We start from the raw sequence: 17955 nt of genomic DNA, 5'->3' as shown, positions 1-17955 counted from the left end.
GTTTGTAGACCCTACGGGTTCGGGAGACAAGCAGACATGACCGAGACGACTCTCCGGTCAATAACCAACAGCGGGATCTGGATACCCATGTTGGATCCCACATGCTCCATGATGATCTCATCGGATGAACCACGATGTCGAGGATTCTATCAACCCCGTACGCTATTCCCTTTGTCTATCGATATGTTACTTGCCCGAGATTCGATCGTCGGTATCCCAATACCTCGTTCAATCTCATTACCGGCAAGTCACTTTACTCGTACCGTAAAGCATGATCCCGTGACCAGACACTTGGTCACTCTGAGCTCATTATGATGATGCATTACCGAGTGGGCCCAGTGATACCTCTCCGTCATACGGAGTGACAAATCCCAGTCTTGATCCATGTCACCCAACAGACACTTTCGGAGATGCCCGTAGTCTACCTTTATAGTCACCCAGTTACGTTGTGACGTTTGGCATACCCAAAGCACTCCTACGGTATCCGGGAGTTACACGATCTCATGGTCTAAGGAAAAGATACTTGACATTGGAAAACTCTAGCAAACGAACTATATGATCTTGTGCTATGTTTAGGATTGGGTCTTGTCCATCACATCATTCTCCTAATGATGTGATCTCGTTATCAATGACATCCAGTGTCCATAGTCAGGAAACCATGACTATCTGTTGATCAACGAGCTAGTCAACTAGAGGCTCACTAGGGACATGTTGATGTCTGTTATTCACACATGTATTACGATTTCCGGATAACACAATTATAGCATGAATAAAGACAATTATCATGAACAAGGAAATATAATAATAATGCTTTTATTATTGCCTCTAGGGCATATTTCCAACACTTCCTGTGCCCTGCTACACACTGGTTGAAGTGATGGTTCAATAACCTCATCAAGTCTCCACTATCCTCCCACTCAATTCTTTCGAGAGAAACTTTTCCTCGAGAAAGGACCCGTTTCTAGAAACAATTGCTTTTGCTTCCGGATCTGAGATAGGAGGTATACCCAACCATTTTGGGTATCCTATGAAGATGTATTTATCCGTTTTGGGTTCGAGCTTATCACGATGAAACTTTTTCACATAAGCGTCGCAGCCCCAAACTTTTAAGAAACGACAACTTAGGTTTCTCCAAACCATAGTTCAAACGGTGTCGTCTCAACGGAATTACGTGGTGCCCTATTAAAGTGAGTGCGCTTGCCTCTAATGCCTAACCCATGAACGATAGTGGTAATTTGATAAGAGATATCATGGTACGCATCATATCCAATAGGGTGCAACTATGATGTTCGGACACACCATTACACTATGGTGTTCCAGGCGGTATTATTTGTGAAACAATTTCCACAATGTCTTAATTGTGTGCCAAAGCTCGTAACTCAGATACTCATCTCTATGATCATATCATAGACATTTTATCCTCTTGTCACAATGACCTTCAACTTCACTCTGAAATTACTTGAACCCTTCAATAGTTCAGACTTTTGTTTCATCAAGTAAATATACAGTATCTACTTAAATCATCTGTGAAGTAAAACATAACGATATTCACTACATGCCTCAGCACTTATTGGACTGCACACATCAAAGTGTGTTACTTCCAACAAATTGCTATCTTGTTCCGTCTTACAGAAACCGAGGCTTTTCAGTCATCTTGCCTATGTGGTATGATTTGCATATCTCAAGTGATTCAAAATCAAGTGAGTCCAAACGATCCATCTGCATGGAGTTTCTTCATGCGTATACACCAATAGACATGGTCTGCATGTCTCAAACTTTTCAAAAACGAGTGAGTCCAAAGATCCATCAACATGGAGCTTCATGATGCGTTTTACACCAATATGACTTACATGGCAGTGCCACAAGTAAGTGGTACTATCATTACTATCTTATATCCTTTTTGGCATGAAAATGTGTATCACTACGATCGAGATTCAATAAACCATTCCTTTTAGGTGCTAGACCATTGAAGGTATTATTCAAATAAATAGAATAACCATTATTCTCCTTAAATGAATAACCGTATTGCGACAGACATAATCCAATCATGTCTATGCTCAACGCAAACACCAATAACAATTATTTAGGTTTAACACCAATCATGATGGTAGAGGGAGCGTGCGATGCTTGATCACATCAACCTTGGAAACATTTCCAACACGTATCGTCAGCTCACCTTTAGCTAGTCTCCGTTTATTCGGTAGCTTTTATTTCGAGTTACTAACACTTAGTAACCGAACCGGTATCTAATACCCTGGTGCTACTAGGAGTACTAGTAAAGTACACATTAACATAATGTATATCCAATATACTTCTATCGACCTTTCCAGCCTTCTTATCTACCAAGTATCTAGGGTAATTCTGCTCCAGTGGTTGTTCCCCTTATTACAGAAGCACTCAGTCTCGGGTTAAGGTTCAACCTTGGGGTTTCTTCACTGGAGCAGCAGCTGATTTGCCGTTTCGTGAAGTATCCCTTCTTGCCCTTCTTGAAACTAGTGGTTTCACCAACCATCAACAATTGATGCTTCCTCTTGATTTCTGCTTTCGCGGTGTCAAACATCGTGAATACCTCAAGGATCATCATATCCATCCTTGATATGTTATAGTTCATCACGAAGCTCTAGCAGCTTGGTGGCACTGACTTTGGAGAAATATCACTATCTCATCTGGAAGATCAACTCCCACTTGATTCAAGTGATTGTTTCACTCAGACAATCTGAGCACAAGCTCAACGATTGAGCTTTTCTCCCTTAGTTTGCAGGCTAAGAAAATCGTCGGAGGTCTTATACCTCTTGACGTGGGCACGAGCCCAAAATCCCAATTTCAGCCCTCGAAACATCTCATATGTTCCGCGATGTTTCGAAAACGTATTTGGTGCCTCAAATCTAAACCGTTTAACTGAACTATCACGTAGTTATCAAAACATGTATGTCCGATGTTCGCAACATCCACAGACGACGTTTGGGGTTCAACACATTGAGCGGTGCATTAAGGACATAAGCTTTCTACTGTCCGCATAATCGCTACTGTCAACTTTCAACTATATTTTCTCTAGGAACATATCTAAACAGTGGAACTAAAGCGCGAGCTTACGACATAATTTGCAAAGATCTTTTGACTGTGTTCAGGATAATTAAGTTCATGTTATGAACTCCCACTTAGATAGACATCCCTCTAATCATCTAAGTGATTACATGATCCGAGTCAACTAGGCCGTGTCCGATCATCACGTGAGATGGACTAGTCATCATCGGTGAACATCTTCATGTTGATCGTATCCTCCATACGACTCATGCTCGACCTTTCGGTCTCTTGTGTTCCGAGGCCATGGTTGTACATGCTAGGCTCGTCAAGTTAACCTAAGTGTTTCGCGTGTGTAAATCTGGCTTACACCCGTTGTATGTGAACGTAAGAATCTATCACACCCGATCATCACGTGGTGCTTCGAAACGACGAACTTTCGCAACGGTGCACAGTTAGGGGGAACACTTTCTTGAAATTTTAATGAGGGATCATCTTATTTACTACCGTCGTTCTAAGCAAATAAGATGTATAAACATGATAAACATCACATGCAATCAAATAGTGACATGATATGGCCAATATCATTTTGCTCCTTTTGATCTCCATCTTCGGGGCTCCATGATCATCATCGTCACCGGCATGACACCATGATCTCCATCATCATGATCTCCATCATCGTGTCTTCATGAAGTTGTCTCGCCAACTATTACTTCTACTACTATGGCTACCGGTTAGCAATAAAGTAAAGTAATTACATGGCGTTGTTTAATGACACGCAGGTCATACAATAAATTAAGACAACTCCTATGGCTCCTGCCGGTTGTCATACTCATCGACATGCAAGTCGTGATTCCTATTACAAGAACATGATCAATCTCATACATCACATATCATTCATCACATTCTTCTTGGCCATATCACATCACATAGCATACCCTGCAAAAACAAGTTAGACGTCCTCTAATTGTTGTTTGCATGTTTTACGTGGCTGCTATGGGTTTCTAGCAAGAACGTTTCTTACCTACGCAAAACCACAACGTGATATGCCAATTGCTATTTACCCTTCATAAGGACCCTTTTCATCGAGTCCGTTCCGACTAAAGTGGGAGAGACTGGCACCCGCTAGCCACCTTATGCACCAAGTGCATGTCAGTCGGTGGAACCTGTCTCACGTAAGTGTACGTGTAAGGTCGGTCCGGGCCGCTTCATCCCACAATACCGTCGAAACAAGATTGGACTAGTAACGGTAAGCATATTGAACAAAATCAACGCCCACAACTACTTTGTGTTCTACTCGTGCAAAGAATCTACGCAATAGACCTAGCTCATGATGCCACAACGTAGCAGAAATTCAAAATTTTCCTACGTGTCACCAAGATCTATCTATGGAGAAACCAGCAACGAGGGGAGGGAGAGTGCATCTACATACCCTTGTAGATCGCTAAGCGGAAGCGTTCAAGAGAACGGGGTTGAAGGAGTCGTACTCGTCGTGATCCAAATCACCGGAGATCCTAGTGCCGAACGGACGGCACCTCCGCGTTCAACACACGTACAGCCCGGTGACGTCTCCCATGCCTTGATCCAGCAAGGAGAGAGGGAGAGGTTGAGGAAGACTCCGTCCAGCAGTAGCACAACAGCGTGGTGGTGATGGAGGAGCGTGGCAATCCTGCAGGGCTTCGCCAAGCACCGCGGGAGAGGAGGAGTACTTGGGAGAGGGGGAGGGATGCGCCAGAACTTGTGGTGCGGCTGCCCTCCCACCCCCCACATATATATAGGGGCAAGGGAGAGGGGGTCCGGCCCCCTCAGATCCAATATGAGGAGGGGGCGGCGGCCAAGGGGGGGAGGAGTGCCTCCCAAGTCAAGTGGAGGCCCTCCCCTTTAGGGTTTTCCCCTTCCCATGCGCATGGGCCTTGGGGGGGCTGGTGCCCCTTGCCCATTAAGGCTAGGGCGCCCCCCTACAGCCCATGCTACTGTATTGGACGTGGTGGAACAATTTCTGGACCTCCGGAATCCTCCGGAACCTTCTGGAAGCTTCCCGGTACATTACCGAAAAAACCCAAACTTTTTCCGGAACCCGAACAACAACTTTCCATATATAAATCTTTACCTCCGGACCATTCCGGAACTCCTCGTGACATCCAGGATCTCATCCGGGACTCCGAACAACATTCGGTAACCACATACAAACTTCCTTTATAACCCTAGCGTCATCGAACGTTAAGTGTGTAGACCCTACGGGTTCGGAAATCATGCAGACATGACCGAGACGTTCTTCGGTCAATAACCAACAGCGGGATCTGGATACCCATGTTGGCTCCCACATGTTCCACGATGATCTCATCGGATGAACCACGATGTCAATGACTCAATGGATCCCGTATACAATTCCCTTTGTCTAGCGGTATTGTACTTGCCCGAGATTCGATCGTCGGTATCCCGATACCTTGTTCAATCTCGTTACCAGCAAGTCTCTTTACTCGTTCCGTAACACATCATCCCATGATCAACCCCTTGGTCACATTGTGCACATTATGGTGATGTCCTACCGAGTGGGCCCAGAGATACCTCTCCGTTTACACGGAGTGACAAATCCCAGTCTCGATTCGTGCCAACCCAACAGACACTTTCAGAGATACCTGTAGTGCACCTTTATAGCCACCCAGTTACGTTGTGACGTTTGGTACACCCAAAGCATTCCTGCGGTATCCGGGAGTTGCACAATCTCATGGTCTAAGGAAATGATACTTGACATTAGAAAAGCTTTAGCATACGAACTACACGATTTTTGTGCTAGGCTTAGGATTGGGTCTTGTCCATCACATCATTCTCCTAATGATGTGATCCCGTTATCAACGACATCCAATGTCCATGGTCAGGAAACCGTAACCATCTATTGATCAACGAGCTAGTCAATTAGAGGCTTACTAGGGACATGGTGTTGTCTATGTACCCACACATGTATCTGAGTTTTCTATCAATACAATTATAGCATGGATAATACGATTATCATGAACAAGGAAATATAATAATAATAACCAATTTATTATTGCCTCTAGGGCATATTTCCAACATCTTGTGCCTTGTGTCTTCCGTCTTCTGTGTTTGTGCTTTCGTTTGTTGCTTTTTTTTGGTTTGTGTCAGTGAGACCTAAGTTCTGGTTCTGTCAGTGAGACCTAAGCTCGAGTCATATGGTGTGAGACATATGCTACCTTACCTTTCCAGTATCATTATCTATGTCTATCTAGCTTATGAGTTGCATGCTTATCCTGTTATCTATATGTTGCTCTCATATATCTTGCTTAGGTAGTTGGTCTCTAAAATGTAGGGGGAGCTTTGATCCTGGCATCTGTGCTGTGCAGTCCAAAGCACTTATCATAGCACACATCCAGGGGGAGCCCTTCTACATTTTAGGACGGTTGTGTTTTTGCGCTTATCCTATATCTATCATATGGTGCAAATCCCGTATTGTCATCAATCCACCAAAAAGGGGGAGATTGTAAGGGCATATTTATCCCCAAGATGTTTTGGTGATTGATGACAATGCTTGTGCGGACTAATCGTGTGCGTTTAGTTCTTTCAGAGATTCATCCATTGGCACGAGACGATTTCCTCCCCTCGGTGTTGTATTCAAGACGGTGTAGCTCCTTCATTTCGTTGTTGGTGGACTAGTTTCGTAGGTGTCACCGTACTATCTGGAGGGGATCCGCTTTGGTAAGACTTGGGTGGAATCACATGTACACATCCTTATCACACCCATCGTCTTTCCTTCCGCATCTCTGGAGCTGCCGTTTTCCCCTTGCTTTCCTTTGCTCTGCCCCAGCGGTAGTACCGCGACCACAGCGGTAGTACCGCCGAAGCTCCCCAGCGGTAGTACCGCTCTCCGAACGGTAGTACCGCTTGGGATTTTCGGCCGTAGTACCGCTGTGCGTCTGGGCTACTTTCGCCTCGATTCTCGAACAAAGTTTTTCGTGTCGGGTTTTGCGGCACTAAGGGAGGTAGTAGGAGCGGTAGTACCGCCCTAAGCGGTAGTACCGCTCTTCCCTAGCGGTAGTACCGCCCTGGGGTCAGGGTCCCGGGCAGCACGGCAGTACCGCTGGGTTGAGCGGTAGTACCGCCCGGAGCGGTAGTACCGCCCTTCCCTAGCGGTAGTACCGCTCTGTGCGGGGCTGGTGAGTGGGATAACGGTTGGTTTGTTCCCCCACTATATAAAGGGGTCTTCTTCCCCAAAGTTGACTTACCTCTTTCCCCCAAAGCTCCATTGTTGCTCCAAGCTCCATTTTCGCCCGATCTCTCTCCCTAGCCAATTAAACTTGTTGATTTGCTCGGGATTGGTTGAGAAGGCCCAGATCTACACTTCCACCAAGAGAAATTTGATTCCCCCCACTTATCCCTAGCGGATCTTGTTACTCTTGGGTGTTGAGCACCCTAGACGGTTGAGGTCACCTCGAAGCCATACTCCATTGTGGTGAAGCTTCGTGGTGTTGTTGGGAGCCTCCAAGTGTTGTGGAGATAGCCCCAATCTTGTTTGTAAAGGTCCGGTTGCCGCCTTCAAGGGCTCCAATAGTGGAATCACGGCATCTCGCATTGTGTGAGGGCGTGAGGAGATTACGGTGGCCCTGGTGGCTTCTTGGGGAGCATTGTGCCTCCACACCGCTCTAACGGAGACGTACTTCCCCTTAAAAGGAAGGAACTTCGGTAACACGTCCTCGTCTCCACTGGCTCCACTCTTGGTTATCTTGTCCCTTTACTTTTGCAAGCTTACTTAAGTTATATCCATTGCTTGCTTGTGTGCTTATTGTCTTTGCATCATATAGGTTGTCCACGTAGTTGCACATCTAGACAACCTATTTCATTGCAAGGTTTAAATTGTTAAAGAAAAGTCTAAAAATTGTTAGTTGCCTATTCACCCCCCCTCTAGTCAACCATATCGATCCTTTCACTCGTTGATCAACAGATAGTCATGGTTTCCTGACTATGGACATTGGATGTCATTGATAACGGGATCACATCATTAGGAGAATGATGTGATGGACAAGACCCAATCCTTAGCATAGCACAAGATCGTGTAGTTCGTTTGCTAGAGCTTTTCCAGTGTCAAGTATCCTTTCCTTAGACCATGAGATCATGTAACTCCCGGATACCGTAGGAGTGCTTTGGGTGTACCAAACGTCACAACGTAACTGGGTGACTATAAAGGTATGCTACGGGTATCTCCGAAAGTGTCTGTTGGGTTGACACGGATCGAGACTGGGATTTGTCACTCCGTATGACGGAGAGGTATCTCTGGGCCCACTCGGTAATGCATCATCATAATGAGCTCAAAGTGACCAAGTGTCTGGTCACGGGATCATGCATTACGGTACGAGTAAAGTGACTTGCCGGTAACGGGATTGAACGAGGTATTGGGATACCGACGATCGAATCTCGGGCAAGTAACATACTGATTGACAAAGGGAATTGTATACGGGGTTGCTTGAATCCTCGACATCGTGGTTCATCCGATGAGATCATCGAGGAGCATGTGGGAGCCAACATGGGTATCCAGATCCCGTTGTTGGTTATTGACTGGAGAGCAGTCTCGGTCATGTCTGCGTGTCTCTCGAACCCGTAGGGTCTACACACTTAAGGTTCGGTGACGCTAGGGTTGTAAAGATATTAGTATGCAGCAAACCGAAAGTTGTTCGGAGTCCCGGATGAGATCCCGTACGTCACAAGGAGTTCCGGAATGGTCCGGAGGTAAAGAATTATATATGGGAAGTCGAGTTTCGGCCATCGGGAAAGTTTTGGGGGTCACCGGTATTGTACCGGGACCACCAGAAGGGTCCCGGGTGTCCAGCGGGTGGGGCCACCCAACCCGGAGGGCCCCATGGGCTGAAGTGGGAGGGGAACCAGCCCCTAGTGGGCTGGTGCGCCCCCCCTGGGCCCTCCTCTGCGCCTAGGGTTGGGAACCCTAGGGGAGGGGGCGCCTCCACTTGCCTTGGGGGGCAAGTTTCCCCCCTTGGCCACCGCCCCCCCTAGGATATCCCATCTCCTAGGGCCGGCGCCCCCCTGGGGTCCCTATATAAAGAGGGGGGTGGGAGGGCAGCCGCACCCTGACACCTGGCGCCTCCCTTCCCCCCTTGCTACACCTCTCCCTCCCGTAGTCGCTTGGCGAAGCCCTGCCGGATCCCTGCTGCATCCACCACCACGCCGTCGTGCTGCTGGATCTTCATCAACCTTTCCTTCCCGCTTGCTGGATCAAGAAGGAGGAGACGTCACGCTGACCGTACGTGTGTTGAACGCGGAGGTGCCGTCCGTTCGGCGCTAGGATCTCCGGTGATTTGGATCACGACGAGCACGACTCCCTCAACCCCGTTCTCTTGAACGCTTCCGCTCGCGATCTACAAGGGTATGTAGATGCACTCCTCTCTCTCGTTGCTAGATGAACTCATAGATTGATCTTGGTGAACGTAGGATTTTTTTTATTTTATGCAACGTTCCCCAACAGTATGAAGGGTGCATGAGCCCAAGAGTTTTCTTCTTGACCCATTTTTTGGTATTTGGTAGAGTGTATGGAGGATGCATGAGTCCACACTAGCTTAGCACAAATACACTAGAAGCATGCATGAAGAAAGCATGCATGAAGAGGGGTGTTGAGTTGAGTATGCATGAAAAGGGAACAACTATGCCGTGACGAGAATGCAACCAAACACACCCTAAGATTCTGCAAGTGTTCCATGCAGTGACGGAACAGAAAAAATTATACCACATTAAATTCAAAAGTAGCTGAGTGCTCGTTCGTTTCCACGGAACAAAAGTACATGTTGCTCACTGACGTTATTGGCCTCCGCCGCCGATCCAACCTCGATAATTGTCTTCCTACCTTTGATGAATGTGCAATCAGCCCTTGCTCTCCATCATTGTCAGCTGAAGAGAGGGTTATCGCCCTGCGGCTCTAAGAGCATCTCCATTAGTCCCCCCCAAGAAACCTTCCCAAGACACTTTTTCACCACCAGCGAGTAAAAAAGCTCCCACTCGCACCCCTAGCCCCTTAGTTTTCGCCGGATTCGACCAAAAACGACGTCGGCGTCCCCAAGGCAAACCTAGGAAGCTGGGGGCACCTGAGGGGCTTAATCTCGCCGTTTGAAGGCGTTGGCCCGCCTGCCAGCATCTCTCTGCCATTCTTGCTCCTCCTCTCACTTTTTTTAGTAGGCATATATATGTAGTTATAAAGACATCTTGTACAGTATAGATCTAACCTCATGTTGAATGTGTCTTCTTCACTGCATGGCTATGCGGGCTGCTGCTCTGCTCCCGGGCATGCGCTAAAACAGCTCTGCTTGGCTCGGCTTAGGGCTTTGCGCTAGGCTCCGGCCTACGGCCGACCATCTCCCGCCTCTTACAGTTTCGATTTTGGGGAGGATTACGCAGGATTTTGGGAGGAATCGGTGGCTGCCAGGTGTGACGGGGACAACAGAACTTAGGGATGCTTGCTCTTCCTTTTTTTTAAGAGGAGCAGGCATACTTTTTTGTAGGTGTAGGCATACTTTTTTCAAGAGGAGCGGGGATCTCTAAGTTCTGTTGTCCAAACGGGCCATTTTTTCAAGGCTGACCCACAAGCACGTGTGCCCGACACGTAACATGCTTGGTCTAACACATGACTAAACAAGTTTGTCTAAAGAAAAACATGACTAAACGTGTTGTTCCTGGTTCGTGGCACGTGTTGTGCCATGCTCGTCCGTCGAGATGAGTCCCATGGGAGAGCATTGCATGTTTACTTTTTTAAGAAATGACTGATTTTTTACCATCTTATTGGCTCAAAAGGCCAAAAATGACCCAAAAACAACCCAAAGGGCCAAAAAGCACACGAGACAGTTGGCACACGTGTCTTCTTCGGCAGTCCGTTTATCATGTGTGAGGTGCCTAAAAAAATTATCATGTGTGAGGTGCTCGTCTGCCGAGGTGAGGCTAACGCCAGCACGACCCGCGTATAACTCCCCCCCCCCCCTTGTTGTCTTGAGCCAGGCCCGTTTAGGCATGTGTCATGCGCGGGCCAGACTGTTGGCCACCTTTGATTCAGCCTAGGCATGGACATTGTATAGTGGGCCTCACTAGTCGGCTTAGTTCTTTTTGCTTCTTTTAGTGGGCTGCAAAAGAAGTCATGATGTCCATTTTTTCCTCTAAAACCACGAGCTAAGAACGTTAAGAAAAACTCGACAGTTGCATGAATGCACTCTAAAGTCATGATATCAACATCCACCGATCGTATTGTGATGCTTCCATGCACTAGTAAACGAACCACGGAAGACTATCTACACTAACCTCGAAATCTTAAACCATTGAATGTGTTATGACCAGGGACACGCCTCCCATGAGGCAGGTTTGTCAAATTGTTGCTTTATCACCGAAACACTGAGGAACAAGACCATGAGGCCTTCCACTATGTAGGCCAAAATCGGTGCCAAAATCACTTTTACTTCATTTGGCACTGGTGCCCTCCATTGCCTAGCAGGTGCCATAACAAAATTTTAGGGAACCGGAGCATCTACTTGCTCCGGTGCCAAATCCATCTGCAGGGTAAATTAAGCGCGCCGGCCGTCCTTCTAACGCAAAGAGTTGGCAACGAGCTAGGAACCAGGACGCTGCTAGTAGGGTGAGATGGGCTGATATATATTAGTTTATGTACATGGGCCCTAGCTTCATTGAATGCCAAATTCTTTCACATAGTGTGGGCGGTGCTAAAACTTCTTCATCTAGCATCGACATGGGCATGGTATACTTTTGCAGAGTTTTGGCACCGCTACATAGTGGAGGGCCTGATAGGAGTGGAGGACCTTTTCCCTATGTGATGCGTAGTTGAGTAGAAGAGGATAAGATAGTTTTTTTCTTCAATCTATCCAAGCACAATCCAACACGATTACACTAAATATCACACTCGCCATCTAGTTAAACTCAAATAATAAAAGAAAGATTTGATCTATTAAACATCTACTTAAACTTACATCATGAAAGTAAATTGTACTCTATTAAACACTTGGTGTATGAAAAATGATCATAGTGGTGAATAGTTAAATGATATGTCAAGGTTACACACGACTAACAACAAAAAGATGACAATTGTGGTTGTCGGCAAGGTGTTTTGGAGCTCGAGCTCATGATTTCCTGTGTGAACAGTAAAACAGAAGGAAAAAAAACAATGCTAATAAAAAGCTTTTTAGATCATCATTTTTTTGTGAACCACCACACATAATCATTGTAGAAAATATTATTTCTAAATATTGTTTTTCGGTTTTACAGTTCAGAAGAGAGTGCTACTATACTAGCAGTAGCTTTTGCCCGCAATAGGACTTTTCCATTTAATTTGTTTGGATTAGAGGTGGGCCGCTTTGTTTATTGCCACTGGTTCGTTGATACGTCATCAACATTTGACACTTCCCATCCAACTGTGCAGCATAGATGCTAATCAACACGTACCGTCTGAAAATAGCCTCTGCCACGAGGTACATGCGTGAGCGCGACCGGCGCAATCCCCAAATCCCATCCAATATCCCACGACAACGACATGCTCCCCAAGATCGAGTCCAGTGAACGAGGCCACCACACGACCCCACCAATCGCGACCGCTTCCCCTCCGTTCACTACTTGCTTTTTTCCTTGCTTGCTGAGAGAGAGTAGTGCCTTTTCGCGAGTCCATCTCACGTGGAGAGAAAATAAAACGGCCTCTACCCCGGCTGCCTTTTACGGACCCGAACGTGAGCGAGCGGTGAAAGAGACGACGGCCACACAGAAGCAGCAAACGCACGGCAGAAACGGTCGCGCGCGGCCGCCAGTCCAGTACACACTGCACCCAGCGGTGGCCGCGTCTCCAAGTCTCGCCCGTTCATTCCCTTCGAACAGAAAAAAACTCTCGCCCGTTCACAGCTGAGCGCGTCGCCATCACGCTGCCCCTTTTACGTGGTCGTCGGGCGACGGCAACCTTAACTCCCCGGTCAAAAGCGCATGCACCATGAAGTCCGGCCGTTTCCGCCCCAACTACTTGCCCCCGCAGACCCAGCCCGGAAAGGAGGGGCCACGTTTATGTCAACTTCCCACCCGCAACCGCACCGCAGAAGCCACCCCGAAATCCACGAGGCTCCCGTTTCCCAGCTGCCTCCTCGCCCAAGCCTCTCCGCGCCCCGCCCACCTATATAACCTCCGCGGCCGTTCCTCCGTCTCTTCCGTGCCACCCGAAGCACCCGACGCAGCACGCATCCCCCATAGCCAGTGCTCCTCCTAGCTTGCTTGTTCCCCGGCGGCAGAGAAAGGCAGACAGAGGATGTCGAAGTACGTGGAGCTGCTGGACATGGGCGTGCGCATCGCGGCCAGGTTCCACTCCCACTGCCCGCAGACGGCGCGCATGTACTACAAGCCGCCGCAGTCCACCTCCACGTCGGGCGCCGCCGAGGACGCGCCGACGGATCGGAGGACCGCCGGCTTTGACGGCGGCGAGGACGTGGCTGCTGGCTTCCGGCCCTTCGCCGCCTCGGGAGCTCTCGGCGCCGGCGTCCAGCCCCGGTTCGGCTTCGACACCGCGCAGGTCCTCATCTACGAGGTCGTATGAGTCGAGGGCTTGAAATGAACAACGGCGACGAGTTCTTCGGGAGAAAGATGAGATCTCCTGGATGAGATTTTTTTTTTTTTTGCGGCCAATGAGTTGATTGATTGTAGTTGTCTATAACATCATTCTTTTGTTACTTTGTAACCGTGCTGGAATTGATCAAATGCAGAATTTTCGTTCTTGATTGATTGTATTAATTTGTGCATTTGTCATATTGACAACAATCATGAATCTCGTCGTCTAGTTGATTTGTCCAAGTCTGCCACCATCGATTGACCGGCTTGGAATGCGCAGATTCTATCCGGGGATGTTGAGTTGCCCCCATTGCAACTTCCTAATGGAGAAGAACGGGAGAATACACAATTTAGTGGCGAACCTAGGAATAAAGGATTGGGGTGCTACGGTTTACATATATAACAGCATCTACAACCGGACTTGGCAAATTCAACCCCTCAAACGCCCGCGGGCGCAATCAGGCGTGTCCGCGGACAGTGACCGGTCACGTCTCAAATATTTGATTCTACAACCGGACATGTTAAATTAGAAACCTCAAATCCATATTATTACATGCAACGTGAAACCTAATCTAACCGGAGCTCGCCTGGTTCCGCCATGCTCATGTCCGGCGGCCGGCTGCGCTCCTCGGTGTGTTGGTCCGGTCGCCGGCAAGGTAAAGTAGGGCATGGGACACGGGTCGGCTCATGGGACTCAAGGCGTCGTCGTCTCCCATGTTGTGATCTTCCTCGTCGGAGCCCGGAACACGAACGGTGCCGATGGATGTCAGATCGATGATGGATTCATTTTAGGACGAGCATATGACATCCACCACGACGTGGTTGGGGCGCCCGGACTGGTACACCATACGGGACCCCGGAAAATGCGACTCCGCCTTGCCGACGTCCACCGCCGCCTCCCGCGCCCGATGCCTCGCACGGCGGGCATGCCACGCCATGCTTGCGTCGGGCGACGCACACGGTGCGTTCATGACCTCGGTGCGCCAATGGAGGGGTTGCGCGTCCGCCACCGCATTCGGACGCCAGACGGACCCACTGCCTCCAGTGAGGCGGCGACGACACACCAAGCACCGGATCCATGCGCCATTTGGGCGGACGCAATGGATTCCCGATGGAAAGAGTCTGAGCGCTGTCTCGCACGGGACTCCTGCCGGGAGCCACGGAGCGCATGCCGGACGGCCATCTCCTCCTCGGGGCCGCGTGGCATGAGTTCGGGGTCGACGGATCTGGAGGTGAAGGAGTCGGATCCGATGTCCGCCATGCCGGAGAAGGCCAGACAAGAGCTTGGGTGGCGGAGGGGAGTGGAGTAAAGTGGCTAGGGTTTGGTCTGTCGAGCGGATGAGGAGGAATATATGTGGGGTCGGATGGGCCAGCATGGGGCGGGCCCGATGTGGCGGACGCGTCTGGGTGCCCCATATCCGCCCCATATTTGAGCAGGATATGAGGGGTGCCGATCAGCCCGGACGTTTGAGGCTTTTCAAGCGCCCGTCTAGTTGCATTTCCATGAACGGTCAGTAGCCGGGCTGTCCGCCCGGACCTTCGAGACGGGTTTGGGGCGCCCAACTGTAAATGGTCTAATGCATAGACAATATAATTTCAATAAAATAATTTTTAGATTTGTGAAAATACACTATAAATAACATAATTTGGTCTAAACATCATTATAATGTTAACAAGCCACAAAATAACATAAAGTTGTTAGTCAATTAGTGCTAAATATACACTATAAATTATTTAGATTTTTAGAGGAGGTGCCATGGCACCCGTGACACCCCAGTGGATTTGCCCATGCGTTCATCAAAGGTCTTGTTCAAACATCGGCAAATGAAACTAAAATTTGGTGGAATAGCATAGTTTGGATGATTTATTGTCCCGTTCATATCTTGACAGTTGGTGTGTTGATCGAGGGAAGCAGTTAGTTAACTTATGATGTACTTCACGGCAAGGTCTGGTTTCTTCAACACTCTGATTTCGACATTTGGTGGTGAAAGATTGCAAAATTGCACTGCTTTTGTGCCCTTCCAACCAATGTTCTTTTAGTGGTTTACAGATCTCGTTGGTAGTGAGGAGTGGTTATTGCAGTATTTAGAATCTTGTATGACAAGAACGTTTGTAGGTGTTCGTCTTCCTTACTGCCTTTTCAGTGCAATCTTAAGCATTGGCGAGCGGCGGACAATGAATGAAAAATATTGTCCCGAGGATCCTCGATGTAATTATACTTCTAAGAGGTCGTTTGTGTATCAAGTTTGTCCTTCTTTTACAGTGGCTTGTGTCTTTCTTGATAAACACCAGATATGAGGCACTCCTCTAGGAATATTTCTTAGAAGAAATATGTTTACGCACAATCAGAGGATAATATAATAACGATAATGCTAAAAGATTTGTTGTCAGATTTTTAAGCATGGCAAATTGAACATTTTTTATGTCAATTTATGTTGGTGCAAGGATGACACATTATATTTAGTTTGCAAGTATGACAATTTACTGGCAAAAACTAAACTGAGGCGAATTTACAATGCTTCCCAACTAAACTTAGCATCCTCGTCAAATATAAATTGTCATAAAAAGCATTCGATTTGCTATGATTTTTTTTTGCGAGGGGACGTTAGATTTGCAGTTGAGTCCTAAAATAGAAAACCACCACCAAAGAACATTGTTGTAACATCACAATTTTTCCAAAATTTTGGAACATTAATCTTTACCTAATAATAAAGCAAATTCGGTTTCTTTCGTCCGTCATGGCATTTTTCAGGAAACTCCCTCTATTTCAGAGAATTCAACCCGCAGTCCTATTTTAAGTTAAAACGAATTATTTTTTCATATTTTACACAAAAGTCCATGTGTTTTGTTGAAATCAACCCGCAGTCCAGATTTAATTCACACCGAACCGTTATTTTACATTTTTTGAAATCCCCCCTGATGTTTTAGGTAATTCATCCGTGGATCATATTTAAGTCAAACAATATTTTTTAAATCATCCATATCTTTTAAACCGTAACTCCGATTTGAACATGTTATATCTGAAATTTGATTAGAAAAATATGTAGAATATGAATATGAGATTATTTTCACCTGTTAAGTATTTTTAAATATTATTTTGGAATATAATTTAAGTCAAATAAATGATTTTCTAAATTATCCGTATCTTTTAAACCGTAATTTAGATTTTAACATATTATATATGAAATTTTATTAGAAAAATATGTGGAATCTAAATATGATGTTAATTTTACCTGTTAAATATTTCTAAAATATCATTTTGGGAGCAAACTTATAATTTATAGCGTAAGATCCGTTTTCCTTTCGTACCGGCGGCGATCCAGATTGCAAATAAACACCCCACTATAACAATATAGGGAAAAAAATATCGATAACTACACATGCAAACCTCTGAAAAATGTCGCAGGGGAAAATAACAGATTTCTCATCGAGAGAGAGAGAGAGAGAGAGAGAGAGAGAGAGAGAGGGAGGGAGGGAGGGAGGGAGAGGGAGGAGAGAGAGATAGAGGGAGGGAGGGAGAGGGAGGAGAGAGGGAGAGAGAGACGCCTTAGGATTAAACATATTCAAACACTTTTTTTGTTTTGTGTGAACACCAAGGCCATCGCCGGTGAGGGTGAGAAGAAGGATAAGCGGCAACACAAATATGATGCCTCGCAAAATAAAGGAGATGGACCTATTGTGGTCTTGGGTGATGGTTGTTGGGTTAAGAGTGTGTGTTATGTTTTCTCTCCCGTTGCAACGCACGAACTCTTTTGCTAGTTAACTAATAAATAAGTAATATATAGTGTGAGTTGCTTTGATTTTCAGAAGGAAATAAAACCTTTGAATATCCGTTTTAACTTTTGCAAACCATGTTATGATAGTTGGACAAACAACTATCCAACAAATATACTCATTGTTGGCTTGGAAGAGTTATTTAAAAACTCAAAAGGATATAACTCTTGGCTTGGAATGAGGCGAACGCATACGCCAACTTACCGCAGAAACGGTCGCGCGCGTCCGCCAGCTCAGTCCACACCGCTTCCAGCGGTGGGTGCGTGCATCTCAAGCCCCACTAGTCGTCACAGCTTGATCTAGAAAAAGTGAAAAACACTGGCTGACAGCTGAGTGCGTCCCGACCACGCCCCCTTTTACGTGGTCGTCGTGATTAATCGCCCACGCCCAGGTCAAAAGCACATGCACCGTTATTTTTCTTCCCCCGCAGACCCAGCCCGGAAGCAAGGGGGCACGTTTGCGTCAACTTCCCACCCGCAACGGCACCGCAGAAGCCACCGCGAAAGCCACGAGCCTCTCGTTTCCCAGCTGCCTCCTCGCCCAGTATTTAACCTCCGCGCCGGTCCC

General features: G+C 47.0%; 1 protein-coding gene across 1 annotated transcript; it reads left to right on the top strand.

The window, feature by feature from the left end:
- The first annotated feature begins 13230 nt into the window (after positions 1-13230).
- Positions 13231-13793, top strand: LOC123094418 (uncharacterized). The gene has a single exon (XM_044516428.1). The coding sequence runs from the start codon at positions 13319-13321 to the stop codon at positions 13601-13603; it is 285 nt and encodes a 94-aa protein (XP_044372363.1). The 5' UTR covers positions 13231-13318; the 3' UTR covers positions 13604-13793.
- Positions 13794-17955: the final 4162 nt, after the last annotated feature.

Source organism: Triticum aestivum, chromosome 4B (genome assembly GCF_018294505.1).
Source record: "Triticum aestivum cultivar Chinese Spring chromosome 4B, IWGSC CS RefSeq v2.1, whole genome shotgun sequence".
NCBI lineage: Eukaryota > Viridiplantae > Streptophyta > Magnoliopsida > Poales > Poaceae > Triticum > Triticum aestivum.
The sequence above is the reverse complement of the archived record's forward strand: the minus strand, read 5'-3'. Positions and strand labels throughout refer to the sequence as shown.